At 36.5% G+C, this 20,756-nt stretch overlaps 1 protein-coding gene and 1 long non-coding RNA gene across 2 annotated transcripts in view; one reads left to right on the plus strand and one right to left on the minus strand.

Annotated features, from left to right (window-relative positions):
- Window positions 1-20,756, plus strand: part of LOC144639852 (uncharacterized) — a 46,248-nt gene that overhangs the window by 9,797 nt on the left and 15,695 nt on the right. The gene's annotated exons all lie outside the window — the stretch shown is intronic.
- Window positions 1,162-8,787, minus strand: LOC144639050 (uncharacterized). Its single transcript, XM_078498315.1, has 10 exons — window positions 8,557-8,787; window positions 8,274-8,334; window positions 8,150-8,176; window positions 8,023-8,049; window positions 7,530-7,564; window positions 7,243-7,296; window positions 6,078-6,131; window positions 5,218-5,298; window positions 4,943-4,985; window positions 1,162-3,534 (listed from the first exon to the last, which is right to left on the minus strand). The coding sequence occupies exons 1-10, from the start codon at window positions 8,635-8,637 to the stop codon at window positions 2,453-2,455; spliced, it is 1,545 nt and encodes a 514-aa protein (XP_078354441.1). The 5' UTR covers window positions 8,638-8,787; the 3' UTR covers window positions 1,162-2,452.

Here is a 20,756-nt window from a genome sequence, read left to right on the forward strand (position 1 = left end):
GGGCCGCTGTAGAGCTCCGCTATAAAATTTGTTTGCCACGTGTAAATAATCTGGACTTCAGAATACAATAGCAACAGTAGTTTATGTAAAGTGACGTTCTTGCTGCTGTTGCGTAAATAACGCCAAGAGAAGTTATATACCATTTCTTTCCCTTTTCAGTTGAGTTCATGTCTATGAACCATTTCAGTTGATGATCATGATGATGATTATTATTATTATTATTATACTATAATAATATAATAATTATAATTATAATAATAATAATTATTATTATTATTATTATTATTATTATTATTATTATTATTCATATTTCGCTATTATATATTATTAATTACTCTGTAAATAGACAACCAAAAATAAGTCGTATTTGTAATGTATGCTCAAACTTAAGTCAGAATGTATTTTTAGCCATTGTAAATATTTTAGAAATAGAGAAATAAAATTATTATTTATTATTATTATTATTATTATAATTATTATTACTATCATTTTTATTATTTTAAGCTACCTAACAAAGAAAATTACGCCAAAAAACTCACAAAAGCCAATTTTTTTTTTCTTAGGCTTAGAATCTAAATGAAAAGCCTCAAACTGGAGGAGAATGTTAGGCACCAATTTTTTCAGATAACTGCCAAAGATAGGCACCTTTTTTTAAAAAAAAACAGAGGTTTTTAGGGTTATAAGATCTCTTTGAAGGAACTGGCTGGTCTTTATAGTCATTTCAATTTTATAACATATCCTAATTTAAAAAACATACCGCTCAAAACGAGCGTTCGAATGAATTGTGGATGAAGAGCCACTCTGTATATGGCACTGGAAATTTCTATCGATTTTATTTTTTCAAACACGAAATAGTGAATTGTTAGTAAATATTTTTGATTGAATATAAAAATTATCGCATAGAATTGTACCCACACTGTATATTAATTATTCCAGACAGGCCTTGTTTTTGCTTCGTGGTTCGACTTGAATAAAAATGCAAATGTTTTATATATAACCAGTACAACAAACATAATCAGACAAGTTTTTGATATTCCTTTCATTTCGAAACCGAATAACTCAGAAACGGAATCCAATTACATCTACATCTACGTCTACATTTATTGAGTTGATAAAATCGTGTACGACATCACATCAACTATAAAAATAGATACAAAATAAAAACAAAATGTACATATGCATAAATTAGATATAAAAATTCTTAGTTACAATTTACTTAACTTGTTTACTGCATGAACGCTTACTTACAGATTATTAACAATATTTGTTTCCTCTGTTTCAGGGGCAAGGCTGTAAACTAGCTATCTCGAAGAGATATGAAGCTAAGTGCATGACCATAATAAACAACATTTACATTACATTACATTAGCTTACATTACACTACATTACATTACATCATTATTGTTAACTTCCAGCATGTTTCATTTGTTATGAATCGAAGCGCCGAGTTACTTAATTTGGTTACGAAGCATGCGCAACGTGCTTGAATGAATCGAAACAATTGGCGGTTACATCTACTTATCGACATTTGAAACACGATTATCTTCTTGCTTCATTTGCTCCTTTTGTAGCAGGCTCAATCACAATTACATTGCTTAATGTCAATGCACATATATACTCACTCATTGACTGCGGCTAAGTTAAACTAACGAGTTTACCAATAAACGACTGCACGCAAGTAACTGTTTCAACAAATTTAAACACCATATTGTATGGTCCAAAGAAGGACCAATATTTTGTGCTATTATGATAGACACGAGGAAAGGAGGGAAGCATTTTCCCCTACTTTTGTCGTGTGGACGCACGATTTTAGGCTACCTCGACTTAACAGCTCACAAACTTAAAACACTATACTAAGCCCTATTAACCTGACTGCACTTGCTAAACCTCTATCTTGCGGGAGGAGGAGGAGGAGGAGGGGAAGGGAAGACGTTTGCTTTCAAAATTCATTCGTTTCATTCGTATTATCCACATGAGCTTTAGGTTTAACTACTGCATAAAATAATTAACACCTTAACCAGACAATAACTGAGGGAAGCAGGCGAGTGAGTCATGTTCCAAGCACAGCTTTATTGTTTAATACTTTACAGTTACTTTACGCAACACTACTATTGTGCACAGCAAACAAGAAATGTAATCTACAAAAGCAAAGTTTATCTCCCACGTTTGGTTTCCATTATTAATTCTATACTGTGGCCAATGTTCTACATCCTCAGTCCAAGACACCATGGCCTGTTCACAAAAATATCGTTCTATTTTCCTTTCACTTCTTATAACAGATTTTTCCCTATTTTCCAACTGATTATTAAAATGACAACACTCGCCCCTTAAAAAACCAAAGTCACAACTGTGTAACCTAAGGCTAAGACTTTAGTTGAAAAGCTTATCTATCGCTATCTATGTGCTGCTTGTTCTTTGATAGTTTTCTAATCCAGATCCGCAGTTTCTGTGTCTATACCCACTTGTACAGGGCGCTGTTGATGTCGTGTTTCCGGTCGTTGTTAACATTGTTTGCCACTGCCAGGTAAGTGTGACCTTTGTACTCAAATGACGTCATGTCATGCGCGCCGAATGTTGGAATCTCTTGGTATTTCACGAATTGCGCTCCAGAGGCCTGGTACACAACTGACTGAGTATTGTATTCCTGAGTGTCGTCATAGTTATTGGACACACCCAAGTACGTTTGACCGCTGATCACAAAGGGATGAAAGGACTTGGCACCACGAGTAGGAATGGACTGGAACAGAACAAACTTGTTGCCATCCCACTTGTAAACGAACGAGTCGATGTTGTGTTTACTTCCAGAGTAACGGTTGGCAAAAGCAAGGAATGCGTGACCATTGATGTTAAAAGACTTCACATCGTATGTTCCATACGTCTGGAGAGACTGCAGTTTGACAAAGTGTCCTCCTGACCACTTGAACACAGTGGACTGGACAGAGTACTTCTGTTTGGAGTTGTAATAGTTTGCAAAAGCAATGAAAGTGTCATTGTTTATTACAAATGCCATACATCTCTGGGCACCTTCAGTTGCTATCTCCTGAAACTTGTTAAACTTGCCGCTGCTCCATTTGTAGATGACTGATTTTACGAAACGGGTGCTACCGTCATAGTAGTTTGCTACTGCTAGATAATGTTCTGCATTTATCCTTAAAAATGCGAACTGGCCTGCTCCCTTTGTAGGCATTTTCTGAAAGACGACAAACTGTCGTCCATTCCACTGATAAACTGCAGAGTCCAGTACGAACGTACCATCGTGATGATTTGCCACAGCAAGGAAATGTTTATCGACGATTGAAAAGTATTCAAGGCCAAAAGCACCTCTAGTTTGCAAGGTCTGATACAAAGTGAATTTTCCAGTTGGCTCGTCCATCTTGTAGATCATGGAGTGTGCTTTGTAATTGTCTGAGTCGCCAATGTAGTTGGCAAAAGCGAGAAACAAACTTCCATTAATGGTAAAATGTTTAACAGCTGAAGCTCCTTTAGTTGGCAAATCTTGAACTTTCTCAAATAAGTGAAAACCGGCAGTGCATCCTTGGGCAAACAAAACAAAAAAATTGTTTAATGAGCTTTTATTGAAGATTTTTAAACATTACTTTGATCAAAATTTGTTTCTCTTTTACTAGCACTAAGCTTCAATCGGAAACAAAAATAACTTGTAGCTCACTGTTTCGGAGTAGTATTACACTTGAATTTCATACCGAATTTTATATAACTACTACATTTAGTTCCACGAGATCTTAGCACGCTCTATTGAGCTTTTCAAAGGAGTTCCCCAGTTATTGTTTATTACTAATTAAAAATTACAATTAAAGTATTTCTAATATAAATGATGGTGTATACATATAATTATATTAAAGCTTTTCCATCTATTTTAACTGTTCCATAGATGTGCTCCTAAGTTGTAAAGACAAAGAATTTTTCATTATTTGGTTTAAAACAATGATCTAAGTACCTCCTACTCGATCCTACACTTTTAAATGTTACACTTAAATCCTTCCACATGGGTTATTTTGCTAGTAAGTCAACATCGACATTGGACGCAGAGGCTAGGAAGAGATAACTAATCACCGAGGATTGTAGCTTTCATAATCTCCATATTTCACCAAACAAAATAATATTGTTGTCATCATAAAGAGTGCGAGTTGTGAAGCTGTCTATTACACAAGGCTTACGGAAAAGTTATAAAGTTCTTGCCAGTTTGATAATAATAAATAATAATGAAATTATTTATATTGCGCTTTACACAAAAGTTCTAAAGCGCTTTACAACTTAAGAAGATAATAAAATAACGAAACTTAAATTACGTAGGAGATAAAATATCGTTTGAAAAGATAAGTTTTTTGAGATGACTTAAAGGTACTGACACTGGAGCTACGATTAATAAAACTATAAAGACAGTGTCATAACTTGGGACACAAACATCAAATGCCCGTTCTCCACAAGTTTTCAGATTTGATGGAGGGAACTTGAAGTTGAAAGCTAAATGAAGACCTTAATCCTTATCGCCTATTTGGAGAATATATATGCATAAGGTTACTAGTATGGACCGAGTTAATTGACCTTATCCAAACATCATTTTCTGCCACGAAAGTTTCCTTTTGCAACTGGCTGGCCTACTACAAAAACAATACATTTATAATGTCCCCAGTGATAAAAACAAATTTCAGCAAATTTACTAAACCAGGGGTCAGCATAATCAGTCCCAATAACACCTTGTTTTTAATAGTTCCAATAGCAATAGTACAGTTAATTTGACAAAATATAACACCTATTTAAAAGCAAACTTTGCAAGACGTGTATTCTGGGTAATTTAATTTTTAAGGAAGCACATTGATTTCCGAGGAAAACTGAAAAATGTTATAGAACTACTGAACTTTTTCTGAAACTTAATGCACAAAATTCTAAAAATACAATTCAGTTACTCAAAACAATTCCTTACCAGTTACGCAACATGTTTGTTTATCTGGAGAAGAGGAGGATCCCTACAATAGATCAAAGAAAAAAATGTCAAAGTCAGCCTGTTACACAGGACATTACACTAACACGTCCACTTTAACCAGCATGTGTAACCAAAGTTAACGTTGACGAAAAAATCAAGAGAGAAATTAAACTTTTTCTGACTTGAGAAGCATTATAGACGCACATCACCGGTTATTACCCTCCTCTATGACCAAAGTTTATTCAAAATGTTTAGAAGGGTCTCTGTTGAATTACCTGCTTGTCACATGTTCCCGGCATTCCTTTCTGTCCCTTTTCTCCGTGTGATCCTTTCTCTCCAACAGATCCTTTCTCGCCCTCAATAAAGTCAAAATAATGCAAGTCAATTTAGTGTAGTGATAAACCTTTTCAACTAAACAGTTATTTCACGTTTGCCATGGACAATTAGCTGCTTTGAAGTGAGCATGCCTGAGATTTAACATTCAAACATAATTTTCATTTCCATTGAGAATTGGTTAAAAAAAGCTAAAATGGTAACTCTCGAAGCACCTTAAGGTGAGGTCAAGGCATGATACAGCAAATACCTTACATCTGGTTGTAATCTCAGCGAAGATGTGAAAAACCTTTGATTTACAGTTATCATCCTTTTCTCTTAGTCTTGCTTCTGATCATAGTACTGGAAAGTTCATTTTTTAGTGAGAAATATCCCCTTGGTTCTGGTACTATTACACTACAATTTCCATCCTTTCCTCTAAGTCATGGTTGTAACCTAAGGACTAATGAACCTTAGTTTTGCCCCAAAATTACCATCCTTTCTTCCTAGTCATGGTTCCAAGCTAAAGGAGAATGCGCCTTACTTGGCAGTTAAACAGCCATCGATTCCTCTTAGTCCTGATTCTAAGCTTAGTGACAATGGAACGTACTTTTTCACTTAAATTACCATCCTTTCTCTTAGTCCTACTTCTAAATTAAGAGACCATAGAACTTTATTTTGCGCTAAAAGGCTAGTTCAACTATTACAATTTTCTTTGTCAGTCATGGTTCTAAGCTAGAAGAAAATAGAATCCACTTTTACACTAAAATTTCCATCATTTCCTCTTAGTCCTGATTCTAAACTAAGGAACAATGGAACTTACTTTTGCACTGTAATTACCATCCTTTCCTCTTGGTCCTGGTTCTCCCTTCTCCCCCTAAACAAAGACAAAAGCGTAATTATATTAACATACTTAAGAACACTGGCTGGTAAAAGCGTTTGAAAAGTCAGTATAAATTAAATGAGTTGGATTGTGATATAAAGTGTTAAACTTTTGCAAAAGAGGAAATTGACGATGTGTGATCGAATTACAAATCAAATTTAATTGCGCGTCGTGCCAATGGAAAAACAAAGTTCCCAATATGTCAATTTGTCGGAAGGGAAAAATAGGCTTTGTCAGCTTTAGCTTGATTTTAATTTTTTAATTTTAAAAATACGAAAAAGGCGTATAAAACACGATAAAGTGGCACTATCACAAGCATGGCTTTTTGAAAAGTCAAAATCAAGAAAACAATTTACATCAATGGCAACCATTAAGTAGTTTCGTTCAAAATTAACACAGTAAAAACCCATGTATAAGAGCCTACATTTTTTGAAGTCCTGCAAAATAGACTCTTGCATTTTGGTATAGTTATTGGCTTATTTAGGTTCCTAATTAATTTCTATGAAGGAGATATAGTTGTTGATTACCAGAAAAATAAATAACCTTGGGTTTCGTCCTTAATATACAGTATTTATTATTTGACAACTGCTTCTTGATAAGCCTACCAAAACTGGTTACAAATTGTGTATAGTGTTTAATTCAAACTCTTTGGTTAAAATGTTTATCATAATTTAACTACGAATGTATAAGAACCTGCTTGATCTTCCTTGGCTAAACAGGTTCTTATATTTTTGGGTATTATTTAAAATGGCAAATTTCTGCCAGGAGCTTCTTAAACCACAAGGTTCCTCAAAGCGGGTTTTTACTGTATACTAATGCAGTGAAGCCATGAAAGGGATGTTATTATGAATTATGCACCCACCATGTTTTGATCCAAGATTGAAAAAGTTGGGTAGACTTTTTTAAATTCTAGATATCTTGAACAATTCACTTAATATCATAATCTTGGTGTTCTTGGTATATTTCTTGTATGAGTGAAGGTAGTCATCATTTTAACACCGTTTTGATCAAAATTCAGCATGATAGTGACCCTTTAAGCTAATTATTTTCTCTTAGGTGAAACAAAAGATAAATTCTTTTTTGTACTATACAATCTATTTCCAACCTTGATGCCAGCGTTTCCATCCAGTCCACGCATCCCTGTGTCGCCTTTTTCTCCCTGAAAAACAACAAAGCAAAAATTGACAACAAATTGAAATTATCACTTAGTCGCCATGGTAACGAAGTGCCTAGGCTTGACTTGCTATTAACAAGTGGCATGCAGACATCATGAAGTATCTGAAAAAGATCGCTGCCTGTAATCAAAGTACTTAATCAGCCAGGTTGTATTTTATTGCCAATTTTCTGTGTTGATGTAATAATCATACTGTGATAGGTCAAGAAGTTACCAACCTTTGGTCCCATTATCCCATCGCGTCCGTCTCGTCCTATGTTAGAAATCAGAATGGCGATCAGTAGAAAACGTCACATTGCAAAACACTTGACAGCAATTCTACTTATATGTCTTACAAGTATATGTTTTATAAGCTGTTCTTCCGAAATTTTTGAAGCAGCCCTTGGTCTAAAAAATTTTTATTGATAATGCAAGATTACTTCCAAGTGCGGATGTTAAATATTTTTGGGCAAAAGTTGTAATCATTTTGTTTTGTTTAATTTATTATAACCACCAGTTTGATTCGTCAATTTGTTGACTCACAAATGTCATTTTTATTTGTGATTATCTGTTTTACTAACACTTTAGTAACACTTTAGTAATAGTTATAGTTGTTTCCTTTTTCTTTGTGAGAATGAAATGTTTAATTTTCAGATAATTATATAGTCAGAAATCGTCCAAGTTGTAGATTGAAGTTTACGCTTCAGCTGTATATAAAAATAACTACATCACCGTTTATTCCGTCGCGCCCATCCTTTCCTGTGTGGAAAACAAATCGTAATTCAATTATCGATAAACATTGCTTTTTTATTATTAGTAGAAACGGGAAAGTAACAGACTAAAATTATTGTAAACTCACCGTTTTGTCCATCTTTTCCGTCTTTTCCTAGCGAAAAATTTAAAATAATAAACTCAGTGATCATATCGTTCGCGAAAGCTGCACTTGCAGAACAAAATGAAATATTTGGGTGATAACGACTCACCATCTTTACCGCATCCAGCTTGTTGCACGCAGCAATTTGGTTTGGTTGCGGTTCCAGTACTCTGAAAATATAATGTGTTTTAGTTAACGAGATTAACCTGAACATTAAACGAAAATGGAAGAAAATTTCGAATGATCGAGAAGAACACTGTTACCCTCCTTTCATAGAAATTCAAAGCGACAATACATCGTCGTCAAATTGCTTAAGTCCACTCTTTATGAGAAAAACACCGATTTTCAAAAATCCGAAGCGAAGAAACTCGGTATATAATGATCACGGTTACCTGGTTTGCAGATTTATTCTGCGATGCTCCAAAGGAACTCAAGAAAAAGGCAAAAGCGAGCAGAAAGAACAAGCGAAACATTTTCACTCTCGCTCCTCTGATACCAACTGGTAAACGAACTAGTCAGCATAAAGTGAAAACAGTTTTTCAGCCTTGTTTACTTAGTTTAGAACACGAAAATTCGGCATGGAATACCTTTTGTTCATAGTGTTTATATCACTTGTGAGAAACAAAGCACATACTGACATGTTGACATCAAGTGATACAACAGCAGCACATTCAACTTCTCCTTACATTATCAACACAATGCTAAGCAGTCAGGTAATGAGAATAAAGAGAATCATCAATAAAGAAATATTGTCTTGATGTACCAGCAAATTCTCAGTAACAACAGTCCTCGGATTGTTTAACAATGAACAAGGAGAATTTATGTTTTGGCCAGTTGGTGACTGTGTCAAGGGGGTCAAAACAATGGTATCACTTTGCTATTTTTGTGGGCTTTGCGTCAATATAACGAAGCGATTATACTTTTACATTGAACGCAAATGAACTGAAATTCTGCATATAAATAATAAAAAGGGGAAAAAATCCGGTACTCGTGGTCTTATAAAAGTTCTGCGTGAGCGCCAAACCAAAATTATACACCAGACAACTTGGCAAACAATAACAGCATTCAAATTTAAATTTACTAATACAAGACTGAACTCACAAATAGCGGAGGAACTCAGTGCCAACAGAAATATGTAGGTAACTGAAACTCAGTTGTCTGCTCGCACCACTCAGGCAGGGAAAATAAAACATGAATATTTCTAAGCCTTTGAAAAAAGCTTCCGCTCTCTGTCAGTAATAATATGCAATAACAATAAACACACTTACAACTTTACTAAAAACATCTGTATAAATTATCTCTGTCTGATCATCATTCACTTAATTTATTATCGGTATTTCTGAAGGGACGCCAGGGAGAATGAAAATAGGCGGCGCTGAGTAAAAATGTAACATTCCTCGACTATCACAAACGCGATACCATGTAACAAAACTTGCTACTGTCTGTTCTTAATCATAACATCTGCTGTGTAAAGTGTCCACGGTGTACAACATCACTGGAAACATCATTTCAGTGGAGCTCGCTGTTCGCTGGGGCTGTAGAAAGCGGCATCGAGAAAAGAAAATGGTATTCGGTGAAATAACGGTTCGTTTGAGCTGCTGAGGAAGGAGCATTGAAAATTTTTGTTTCCGAGTGGGAAAAAAAATACGTGGGATAAACTGTATCATTCCTTCGGTTAAGCTATTAATATACCCAAAATAACAATCTTTCCGGCATTTTGGGCGAAAATAACGAATAAGAACTTCGCGGGCTAAACTGTTTCTCGAAACCTTAATTCAGTTTGAGCTTATATATATTAAAGCGGAAGATAGCGAATTGGTATTGTGAATCACTTTAGCGATCGATATTAAAACTCGCTGATCAGATCGGCCCATTCCGTCAAAAACTGTCCTCAGATCCGTCGTGAGTTTTAACTCTCACTTATTCCGATGCGACCTTCTTCATGAGTTTGTTTGGATAAAAATTTCCCGATATCATTCGTCGGGGAAATTTATCATTAACAACATTCTTGGTAAATTAAGGTCAATTAAACTAATCAGCGAAATAAATAAAATCTTTAGAGCCTTAGTTCCAAATACACAAGATCCGAGATTCAGAAGGAACAGAAAGCGCAGAATTATTTTCTCTCACTCTGTTTGCTTTTTAGAACAAGAATTAACGAGATGAATAATACCTTAAGGTGCGTTTTGTTTCTTGTGCTTCGTGAAGAAATGTTCACAACTGGCTTGCTTGTAAAGTCTTGAATATAACACTTGAACCCTCCAAACGGAAATATGGATAAAAATTGGCCATTTTATCAACGGAACGGCAACACAAACTCGCCCAATTCACAATCTCATTGAAATTCCGACGAGCTTACGGTTATTCCTCGGTAGACAAACAATGGCGAATGCGTGACGGACAAAGTGCCCCTGAGTTACCTTGATGGTCATCTTTCTCCGATAGAGAAATTGTTGTAAGTTTCTGGAAATTAAGACGGATCTGAACAGTGGTAAGCAACAAACTGATTTACTGTAATTTAGATCGATACGTACTCTATATAAGGTGTCTACATACATGTTTAGCTTCGGTAAACAACATAGAATGAGAGATTTAGTGTCGGCTAGACCCAAAAAAAAACTTAGTTAAGAACGGGTGATATGCCTTCAATTTATCGATACTGTTTTCGGCTAAGTGCAGTGAAAAAATATCGTTTCTGAAGGATCCTTTGTCTTCGGGAGTTCTTTTGAGGCGGATACAGCGACAAACCTAAACACCGACAGGTGCTTCGGATACAGTCGAGGCTGAACCTGGAAACGAGGCAAGCCATGCTTGTCAACCTACCAACAGTTGATTGTTACGATAATGGCCTGCCTCGACAGATCGTAAATAAACTGTGATAGTAGTGAGCGGCGTATGCAATTAGCCGTATTTTTGAGCAGCCATCCAGGCCTTGGTGTTGATAGTTTGGAACAGACCTCGGAAATATACAGGTAGGAAAACTGTCTTTTGAGTACTTAGTATTTACAGGACTAACTACTTCTGATTTGCCAGACTTCAGCTAATTTTATAATAACTACTTTTGACTTGCCATTATCGTCACCGTGTAGAACTGACATGACATGCGATGTGCCAGACATCTTGAACTGGCCGAACTGAATGGTCTGAATCACAGTTCTTGCGTGTGAAAGGCAAGCTTGTGCATACTTCAGTAAAGGAGAAAGTGGTACGATATTTTGAAACCAATCACTAAGCGCAGTATAGCGAAAACAAAGCAAATGCGAATTACTTTCGATACTCGCGTTAAAACTGCTCTATAGTTAACCAAGCAGCTTTTGCTCTGCATGAGTAAATATTCACACTTAATTAGTTGAAGGGTGCTGCGCATGTGAATTGAACAAAACTACAGTGTACCATCATTATCTCAAAAAAAAGAATCTTCTAAGGGAACACAAATCGGAAAGTTTGCGATACTGTGTACATCAGATTACACTATTAAAATTGTTCAGGTATTGTTTCATTCTGACCAACTAGACACATTTTCATACCAACCAACCATATACCAACACTGCAACCTCTTCATTACCGATACCGATCTTTATTTCCAAACAACAAGCCAACTATGCAGAAGACAGAGATTCAGAGAACATCTAACCCTATCATACACATATGTTAATTAAAAGTTTCACACAGATCAGTAAAGATTGGCAATTTTTGCCAGTTTCAGATTTCTATACTAAAACGAGAAAATTTAATAAAAATTGGGGGAGCTGGAGGCAAGACATCAAATCAGAAGGTTGGGATGTCTGAGAACAGAACCCAGTGGGTACAGACAGTAGTTCTCAACTCTTACTGCCTTGTAATTCACGTAAAAGGATCCCAAAAATGTTAGGGCCCCAAGCAGCAATACGATGGGATGAAGAAAGAAGATTTAGAGACCAAAAGCAATAAATACAAATGTACTGTAGTTGGCAACCTGAAAACCAAGTTGACCTGCAACACTTACACTATGGTAGTAATGTTATAAGCACATTAAACATTGATGGAACCATTTGTGTTTGGATCTTGTCTGAAACGCATTAGTTACCAGTGACGACCCTTAATGAACATATAATCTGCGTATTGTACAATGATTATCTGGTTGATGCAGCAAAAATCACTGAATGTTTACACATGTAAGTTAACATTATCACTGTAAACCTCCAAACGTAACGATCTCCCAAAAGTTGTGACCCTCTTTTCAAAATAAACAACAAAATTGAGTGTCTGTCAATAAACTAGATTTTAGATTTTAGGAATTTAGTATTTTTATCCTATTGTAATTTTAAATATTTTTACTTGTAAGGGCATTGAGATTTTTAATGTAATGCACTAGAAATAAATTATTATTATTATTATTATAAACTACAATTTAAGTTTTTGCATGTCCTTTATCCTAAACGTAGTCCTGGAACCGTTTTGCAGATCTGGTCTACATCACAGCCGATGTTGGTGCCATTTCATATAGGGTATGGGTAGGGAGGCTTGAGCTTCTTCAACAGCTGTGGTTGTTGGCTGCAATTCTTCAACAGGTGGAACCATTTCTGGATCATACTCTGGTGGTGATGATTCATTGGTCGTTACCAGGTGCCTTTTTGTTTCTCCTCTATACCTTTCCTTGTAAGTCTATTTCATATGATCTGGGTGCGACTTGTTTGATTACTGTGGCTTTCTTCCACAACTTCTCCTTGTCAGTCGGCAATGGTTTTATGGTCAGGTCGACTAACTCTCTGGTCCCTCTGTTGTTGTAGTGTTGTTGGTTTGCTTTTCCTTCTTTCGACTTGTCCTCAGTACCTGCCACAATCTTGGGTTACAGCAGTGTCCCAGCATTTGGCAGGATTGTGTTCCAAACAACCCTTGAACTGGCGAGGTTCCAATGCTGGCTGATGGTTTGTTGCGCCAGTCAAGATTGGTAAGATCTGGGTTGTCCACTTGCCTTCGACTTGGTTTGTCTTGACAGCATTTTCGATCCGCATCATTTGACTGGGGATAATGGTGCCATGCTGTTTGGTGATCAAATTGCCAATCTGATGCAAACTGTTCAAAGTATCTTAATGTAAACTGGGACCCATTGTCACTATAAAGTGTGCCTGGTATGCCGTGACGCGCAAACGGGTTCTTGAATGACTTGATAATGGTGATTGAAGTGGTATTAGCTAGCTGACGTAGCACAAAGTAATCTGACCAGTAGTCTGCAATGATGATTCAGTCTTGGTTATCAAAACTGAAAAGGTCTATAGCTAATAAGACCAAGGGAGATTGGAAGTTTGTGAGGTATGAGAGGCAATCTTTGCTGGTTCACCTGGTAGGTGTTGTACGTGTCACATTTAGAAATGGAATCTTTAATTTCAGCTGACATACCAGGCCAGAATAGAAAATCTCATGCCTTTTGCAAACAACTGCTACACCAATGTGACTTGAATAAACTTTCTTCACCATTAGTGGTCTTAACGCTGCAGGGACGATCACTCGGTTTCCTTTGAAAAGAATACCATCTTGAATGGTAAGTTCTTCTTTAAAGTAAAAGCGGTTTCTGATTTCTGGGGGTACCTATTCTTTCTTAGCAGGCCAGCCAATTTTGACAACATGTTTCAACTTCTGGAGGGATTCATCATGCTCAGTCTTCTCAGAAAGATTTGCAAGACGCTTAGCAAGCTTTAGCAGTGATTGGCAGCAACTCCATATTGTCAATTTATGCTATTGACTCGATTAGAAAATCTTCTTGTCCTTCTGTAAACACATCACAACTGCTCTTCTCTGGGGATGGTTCATTGGGCAAATATGCTCGACTGAGTGTATCCGCTCCCTGGCTTGTACACTAGTTTCAGGTGGTACCTCGGTAATTGAAGCAACATTCGCTATAGTCACTTGGGTGCTTGAAGTAGTATAGTGGTTTCTTAAAGATGTTCTCCAAAGTCTTGTGATCCGTCTGGATGATAACTTCTCTTCCGTAAACACACTGATCAAACCGGGTACATCTATGAACAATACTGAGCAACTCCTTTTCCATTTGTGCGTAATTCTTCTCTGTGTTTGTTAAAGCTGAAAGCTACAGGCTGGCCTTGTTACATTATGACAGCACCAAGGACGAAATCTGAGGCAACACTTACATCTACAACACGTACATCTATGAACAATACTGAGCAACTCCTTTTCGATTATGCGTAATTCTTCTCTGTGTTTGTTAAAGCTGAAAGCTACAGGCTGGTCGTTGTTACATTATGACGAAATCTGAGGCAACACACTGCAAGGTTACTTCTTTGGTGCTGTCAAAGTACCTGAGGACAGGTTCTCTTGAGATCAACTGCTTCACTTGGTTAACTGTAGTTTCCTGCGCATCGTCCTACTGCCATTGCACGTCTCTAACAAAAAGCCGTCTCAATGGTTCTGTCACATCAGACAGGTTTGGGAGAAATTTCCCAAGATATGTGATCATTCCGAGCGGTCTTTGCAACGACTGTTTATCAACAGGATCCTAACAGGAGTAGGCATTTCGAAAACTGCTTTGACGTTATTAAGGTCAGGCCTCAAACCATAAGGTGTTAGTAAATGCCCAATGTACGGGACTTCATGCTTTTCTCGACTGTAGCTCCTTAGACTTCTCTCACACCTACATCAACTTCCATTTGATACTGACCATCCATGCAACCTAAGCCTTCAAACACATCACGATATTCCTTTAAAAACCATTCTTTGCTTAGAACACTACGGATGGGGCTTGTAACTTGTCATTCACGGAGCTGACGGTCTGAGAGTTAGCAATTTCAGACACCATTACCTTGATAAAGTTCAGTTCCTGACATGTTTGTGCACCTAACAATGGCCTAGCTTCCTTGTCAACAACAAAGAAATCCCCAACTTAGCTTACCTCACCTTTTGCCCATCTTAGGGTGCATTTTCCAAGCAGATACATTGTCGATCCATTATACATCGTGAGTGTTGCTGATTTTTGTCTAAATACAAATCTTTGGGATTTTCCAAGATGTTTGAAATTCCTTCAGAATTATAGCTGAAATGTCTCATCGTTAGAGTTGTTTACACGCACAGTTGTAAACAATTGTTCAGGACAGGACTTCATATTTTCAACAGCACTGATATTGTGTGTAATGGCATCAAAAGTATACTCTTTAAACGGACACTGGAACACTGGAACACTGGAACACTGGAACACTGTAAACATCCAAACTAAATCTCCAATCACAGTTGATTGTCGAGTAAAAGGGTAGCTACCCGAATACTATCATCTTTACTAGTAACCAGTTTTGTAGTTGGTCCATTTCTGGTGAAATCTTTTCCAATTTTGCAAGGAAAATCCTTTAGAAAGCTGCAAAAGATCCGGTGGCCGGAACAATTGGCGTTCGGCCATTATTTTTTTGACCGACGTGGGTTCGATTTACGCGAGCCGTCAACAACGAGCCAGTGAATTCACGAAAGAAATATTCCACAAACACTGCAAAAATCCAACTCTTGGCACCACTTCTGACACCATATAATAACAATAACTTCGAAGGACCACGGACAACGGTAGAACTAGTAAAATCCTTTAATCACGACCATGTAGTCGTACTCCTAACCCGCGCTCATCAGCAGTACAATAACTATTAGTAAAGAATTCATGCAAATTGTCACAGAGATATCAGTGGGGAATAACAGATACCATCGACAATACATAACACTGTTCTGATGTCATTTCTTTTCAACAAGTTTTATATCTTGCTTCGTTTCTATAAAAAAGAAAACTATTACAAACCTGTTTTCGGCCAATCGAATGGTTTATTGAGTTTCGAATTTAAAGCAGTGTTGGCTGAACAAAAGTCCTCTTAGTGACAACTGGAACATAAACCAGTATAAGAATGTAAAGATGGGTGGTGTAGTTTTGCACTTGCACAGAAAAGAACTCTAAAGTTATTTAACGCTCTTAGCTGCAAAGGAAATTGACAAAAACGAAATTTCGATTCTTCTTCTATGTTAAGACAATTCGAGTAAATATATCGGTTACAAGCAAGACGATCTTGATTTTGCATTGTAGTCTACACTTTTTTAAAAATTAAGACTTGCGTGAAGGTAAGAGTGAAAAGATCTTATATCAAACTAAAGTATTTTGACCTGCAATTAGTACTCTCGGTAAGCAGTCTTATTTTTACTTATTTAGAAACAATTTCCAAATATCATTTGGCTTTATTGATTTTTATAGCTACTGCTTTTCAAAGAAATCACCCTGCCGGAAAAGCGTTCCACAGACTTGAGCAAACCGGCTCTTGGTGCAGCCGAACAGTTTAAAACGAAAAGTGCTTGTATATTAAGAGCGAGTTGAGTAAACAGTAAGAGATGACAGTTTGTTGAAAAAAGAGATGACAGGTGTAGATGACTTGCTCAATACTGACGTAAAACATTTTAGCGGTTGCTTTTTAACGTATCTTTTTAAAAGGATCGGGAAACTATCATTTAAGCTACGAAAGAAATACCACTGCACAAAGCCTGACAATTTAACAAGGGAACCCATTTTCGTTGCTTTATCGACAAAAATAGGTAATCCTTTGTTCTTCAATATTGTTATTTTTACTCTTTCAATGCAAGTGCGACTATTTTTTGACTAATGCAGATGATTGCTGTCTGTATTATCCAAGCATATCAAACGTACACCGGCCATTTGTGATGTTTTGAGCACTTTACTCGCTTTACGTTTTGACATGAAACCCGGTAGGAACAAAACATGTGATATGCTGCTTTTTCTCTCGAACAAAAATGTCCACTTCTGTCTTTTCTAAGTATTTTCACATTTGTTGCGAATCAAGGGTGATATTTTTCTAGTTGTAGATTCCCAACTGCTTGCCTGCTCGCAAACGGAACCAGCTATATAAGGCGCATCGAACGTAGTTCCACAAAATACCTTTTACAAACATCGTACTTCTCGTTTGCACCTGTCGCTAGACTGTTGCTATGGGTGAAGCACTAAATTAACAAAAGTCAATAGCCTGGAGTAAGGCCTGTAATGAATTTACACAGACTAAATTGAACTTGCTTCTTTTTGGAAATTTAACCAACGACTGGTTGGTGAAATTGTTGTTTTTGAAATTATCTCGTTGACCGTAGTATACAGGGACATATTTTTGGGACGTGCGCTAATTAATGCAAAACTACAATGAACATGTCTGGTATGTTGGCAAGCTATTGGCTTTAAACACTGTTGCAACAGATAAATGAAACAAGTACGTCAATTCTCAGTGAATATGATTGTTTATATATTAAGAATATAACATTTTCGCGTAAATATAAATAGGAAACGAAGAGTCAGACATTAAATTTTTGTTTATATTCATGGATCAAATACCGTATAAACGCAATATTTGTAGGACTAACATATTAAATGATATTTCTATTACATTTTGAAGATAATGTAAATTTGAAAGGGATATAATCTAGCGACGTATTTATTCACACTACAATTAACTACTGTTTTGCTCCCGAAACAAAATATATTTAAATTGGTTGGTTTTAAACATATGTCATTTGCATATTATTATTTATACCATGCCATAGAAAATACAGCCAATCAGAATACAGGAAAGCCGTTGTATATTCGACGGTATTCAACCCAACCTTCCCATCGTGCGCTGCGATTGTATTCTCGACGAGATTTAGTAAGCGTATTTTCTATGGCATGGTAAAAAATAGTTACACAACACTTTCTCGTGGTATACTATGGAATATCCCACTTGTCACTTGTATTTTCTCGGTATACACACGAGCCTTTAGGCGAGTGTACCGAGAAAATACAAGTGACTCGTGGGATATTCCATAGTATACCACTCGAAAGCGTTGCATAACTAGTATGTTGTTGATTCTGCATATGTCTCATCCGGTCGCCATCAAACACGACGGCCGAATCGCAAAGGTTCGTTTACATGAGATATTTTAAAGCAAGAAAAAAAGCGTACAATTTTGAGCGTAACTCACATGGAAGGAATACAGCCAGAAGTTCTTGTGGTGCTTCTTTATCTCTCGTTAGTTTACGAAATTATCATTGGCATCAAAAGAAGAGGACAGCAATCAATTGAAAAGATGAGAAAAGTCTCGGTCAGGCTCGGGAAGCCATCACGCAGCAACAATGATCGAATGACAGGCACAAGATTCCAAACACGAATCACCGACAATTCACATCAAACATACCGACATTTTGTTCAGATGAGAATTTTGGCGCGAGATTAAAGTGAAGGGTGAACAAACGTATCTTAGCTTTGAAAAAGGTGAGAGCGAAGGAATTAACGAAACTAAATGGGAAATATCAACTGCGCTTTGGATGTTCGACAACATTCAACGAAATGAAACCAGCAATGTGGGGGTAAAATAAGGTTACTGCTTTGCTCTTGCATTTCTTTTGATAACAAAAGAAACAGATTTGCGTATTGAAATACAGCTTTGGAAATGAATTAAGGAGACCGTTTTGTATATAATTATATTCTTGTACCTAATTTAGCCTTTTTATGTGGGGCGATGTTCTTCGCTTTCGGCGGCGTAACAATTATGGTAATATTATACTAAGCAACTACAAGTGCTGGCATATTTAAAAACCTTGATGTAAAATGAAAAACAAGAACGGCTTCGTTTGTCTTAAAACTCACGATCAATGAAAGGAAAAATGGAATAATCGCCTTATAGAAATGCATATTGTTTATTTTGATCATGAACAAATTGTTAATTATATGGTGAAACATATGTTGTTGTTTTTTAATTTAAACGTGTATGCCTTCAACATTGCCCCCATGATGCCTACAAGTTAAGTTATTGATCTCATCCAACGTTGTTTTTTCAGTTTTTTATTTTATTTTCGTATTTAAGTGCTGAGTCAAGCAGGCTAATGTAAGCGATTCACTTTTACGGAGACAGTTTAAAACTGCAATATTACATATTTAAAAAGACTTCTTCTCGACCGACTGATAATTAATTTTCGTATTTTTCTCGTGTCTGTGTTTATTGTTGATTTTATCTTATCATTCCTTTGAGTTAATAATTTCAAAAGCAATGACATAGACATAAGACAGAAGAATTGAGAGCACGTATAAAAGTTGTAGTAAAACATCACATGGTTAGCGCACTCACGTAATAAGTCGATTGTTCATTTTCACTGAATTATAAGAAAACCTTTAAGATAGCAAATTCAGGGAAATACTCCATTAAGGAACATGTTAAAATTTCGGAAACAAGGCTTCCCGAGAATAAGCCAGTCTGAAACGAAAAAAAGTCCTTCGACAATAAACTCTTCAGCCAAATATAAAACCTAACTTTGCTGTCATGACCATCTGCGTTGTGGTGCGGTCCAACTCTTAGCGCGAGCCATTATCAGCATTATGTTTGGTCCCACTTCACCCAACTTTGTCAACCTTTGAGTTGCGTAATTCACGTGTGAAGAACTGAAAGTGGCTGAGGAAATTCATGTTATGAGGAAAAAGAAGTGAAAAAAATATATGATATAAGGAAAATCCTGTAATCCATTTATATTTTCTCTATGATCTTAGCTTGAAAGCAAGGACCTTTCTCTTTTGATTCTTCATATAAGTCTCATGACGATAGGCCATGGTTCCATATCTGGTTTGAAACGAAATAACGATAAAGGATCAGCTGTAGTATAAAGCGTGGAACTTTGTTTGAGTGTAACCCGACAATAAGTACCAGCTTAACATAACTTTAACATAACTTTATTATTTCTATAGCGCAAAAATCCATGCATATATGATCTAATGCGCTTTAAAACAAAAATTTACTTATAAAATTATTCATATCTATGTTAATCTATGTTAAAAACACTAAGAACACAAATTATATGCTAATTTAAAAAAATGAGTTTTCAGCTGTGACTTAAAACTTTTCAAATTGTCCAAAGCTCTCAGATCATCTGGGAGGGCGTTCCACAAAGTTGGTGCAGCGGCAAGGAAGGCCCTGTCTCCTGTTGTCTTCTTCATTTTGCATGGCTGATCGAGCAGAAAGTGCTTTGTATTTGAACGAAGCATATAAGTTGACTTTGGCTTAAGTCTTATTAACTGATTAATATATGTGGGGGCACTACCATGTATAGCCTTGAATGTGAATACAACTATTTTAAACATTATACGGTATTTAACAGGTAGCCAATGCAGGTCTTTCATAACCGGAGAAATGTGACCAAAACGCGGGGTATTCGAGATTAGTCTTGCAGCAGCGTTTTGTACTCGTTGCAACATGTTAATGTAACTGGCTGGTAAACCGTACAGCAGACTGTTACAGTAATCTAGACGTCCAATTACTAATGCAAGGACTAATGTTTGTGCACTCTTGAACGTTAGGTATTTTCTGATGCGTCTAATTTTATATAGTGTACCAAAGGATAGACTACATGTTTTCCTAATGTGGACGTTGAAATTCAGCTGTGAGTCAAACCAAACACCAAGATTTCGCGCCTCATTTACAGTAGAAACACTAGTATCACCTACAGCTAGAGTATCTTGGTTGACCTTGTTAAGTTGTTGGCGGGTTCCGATTAGCATGATCTCAGTTTTGTCATCATTAAGTTTCAGTTTGTCAGTGTTCATCCACGCCC

Source organism: Oculina patagonica, chromosome 2, assembly GCF_052425735.1.
Source record: "Oculina patagonica isolate OP01 chromosome 2, crgOcupat, whole genome shotgun sequence".
Lineage (NCBI taxonomy): Eukaryota > Metazoa > Cnidaria > Anthozoa > Scleractinia > Oculinidae > Oculina > Oculina patagonica.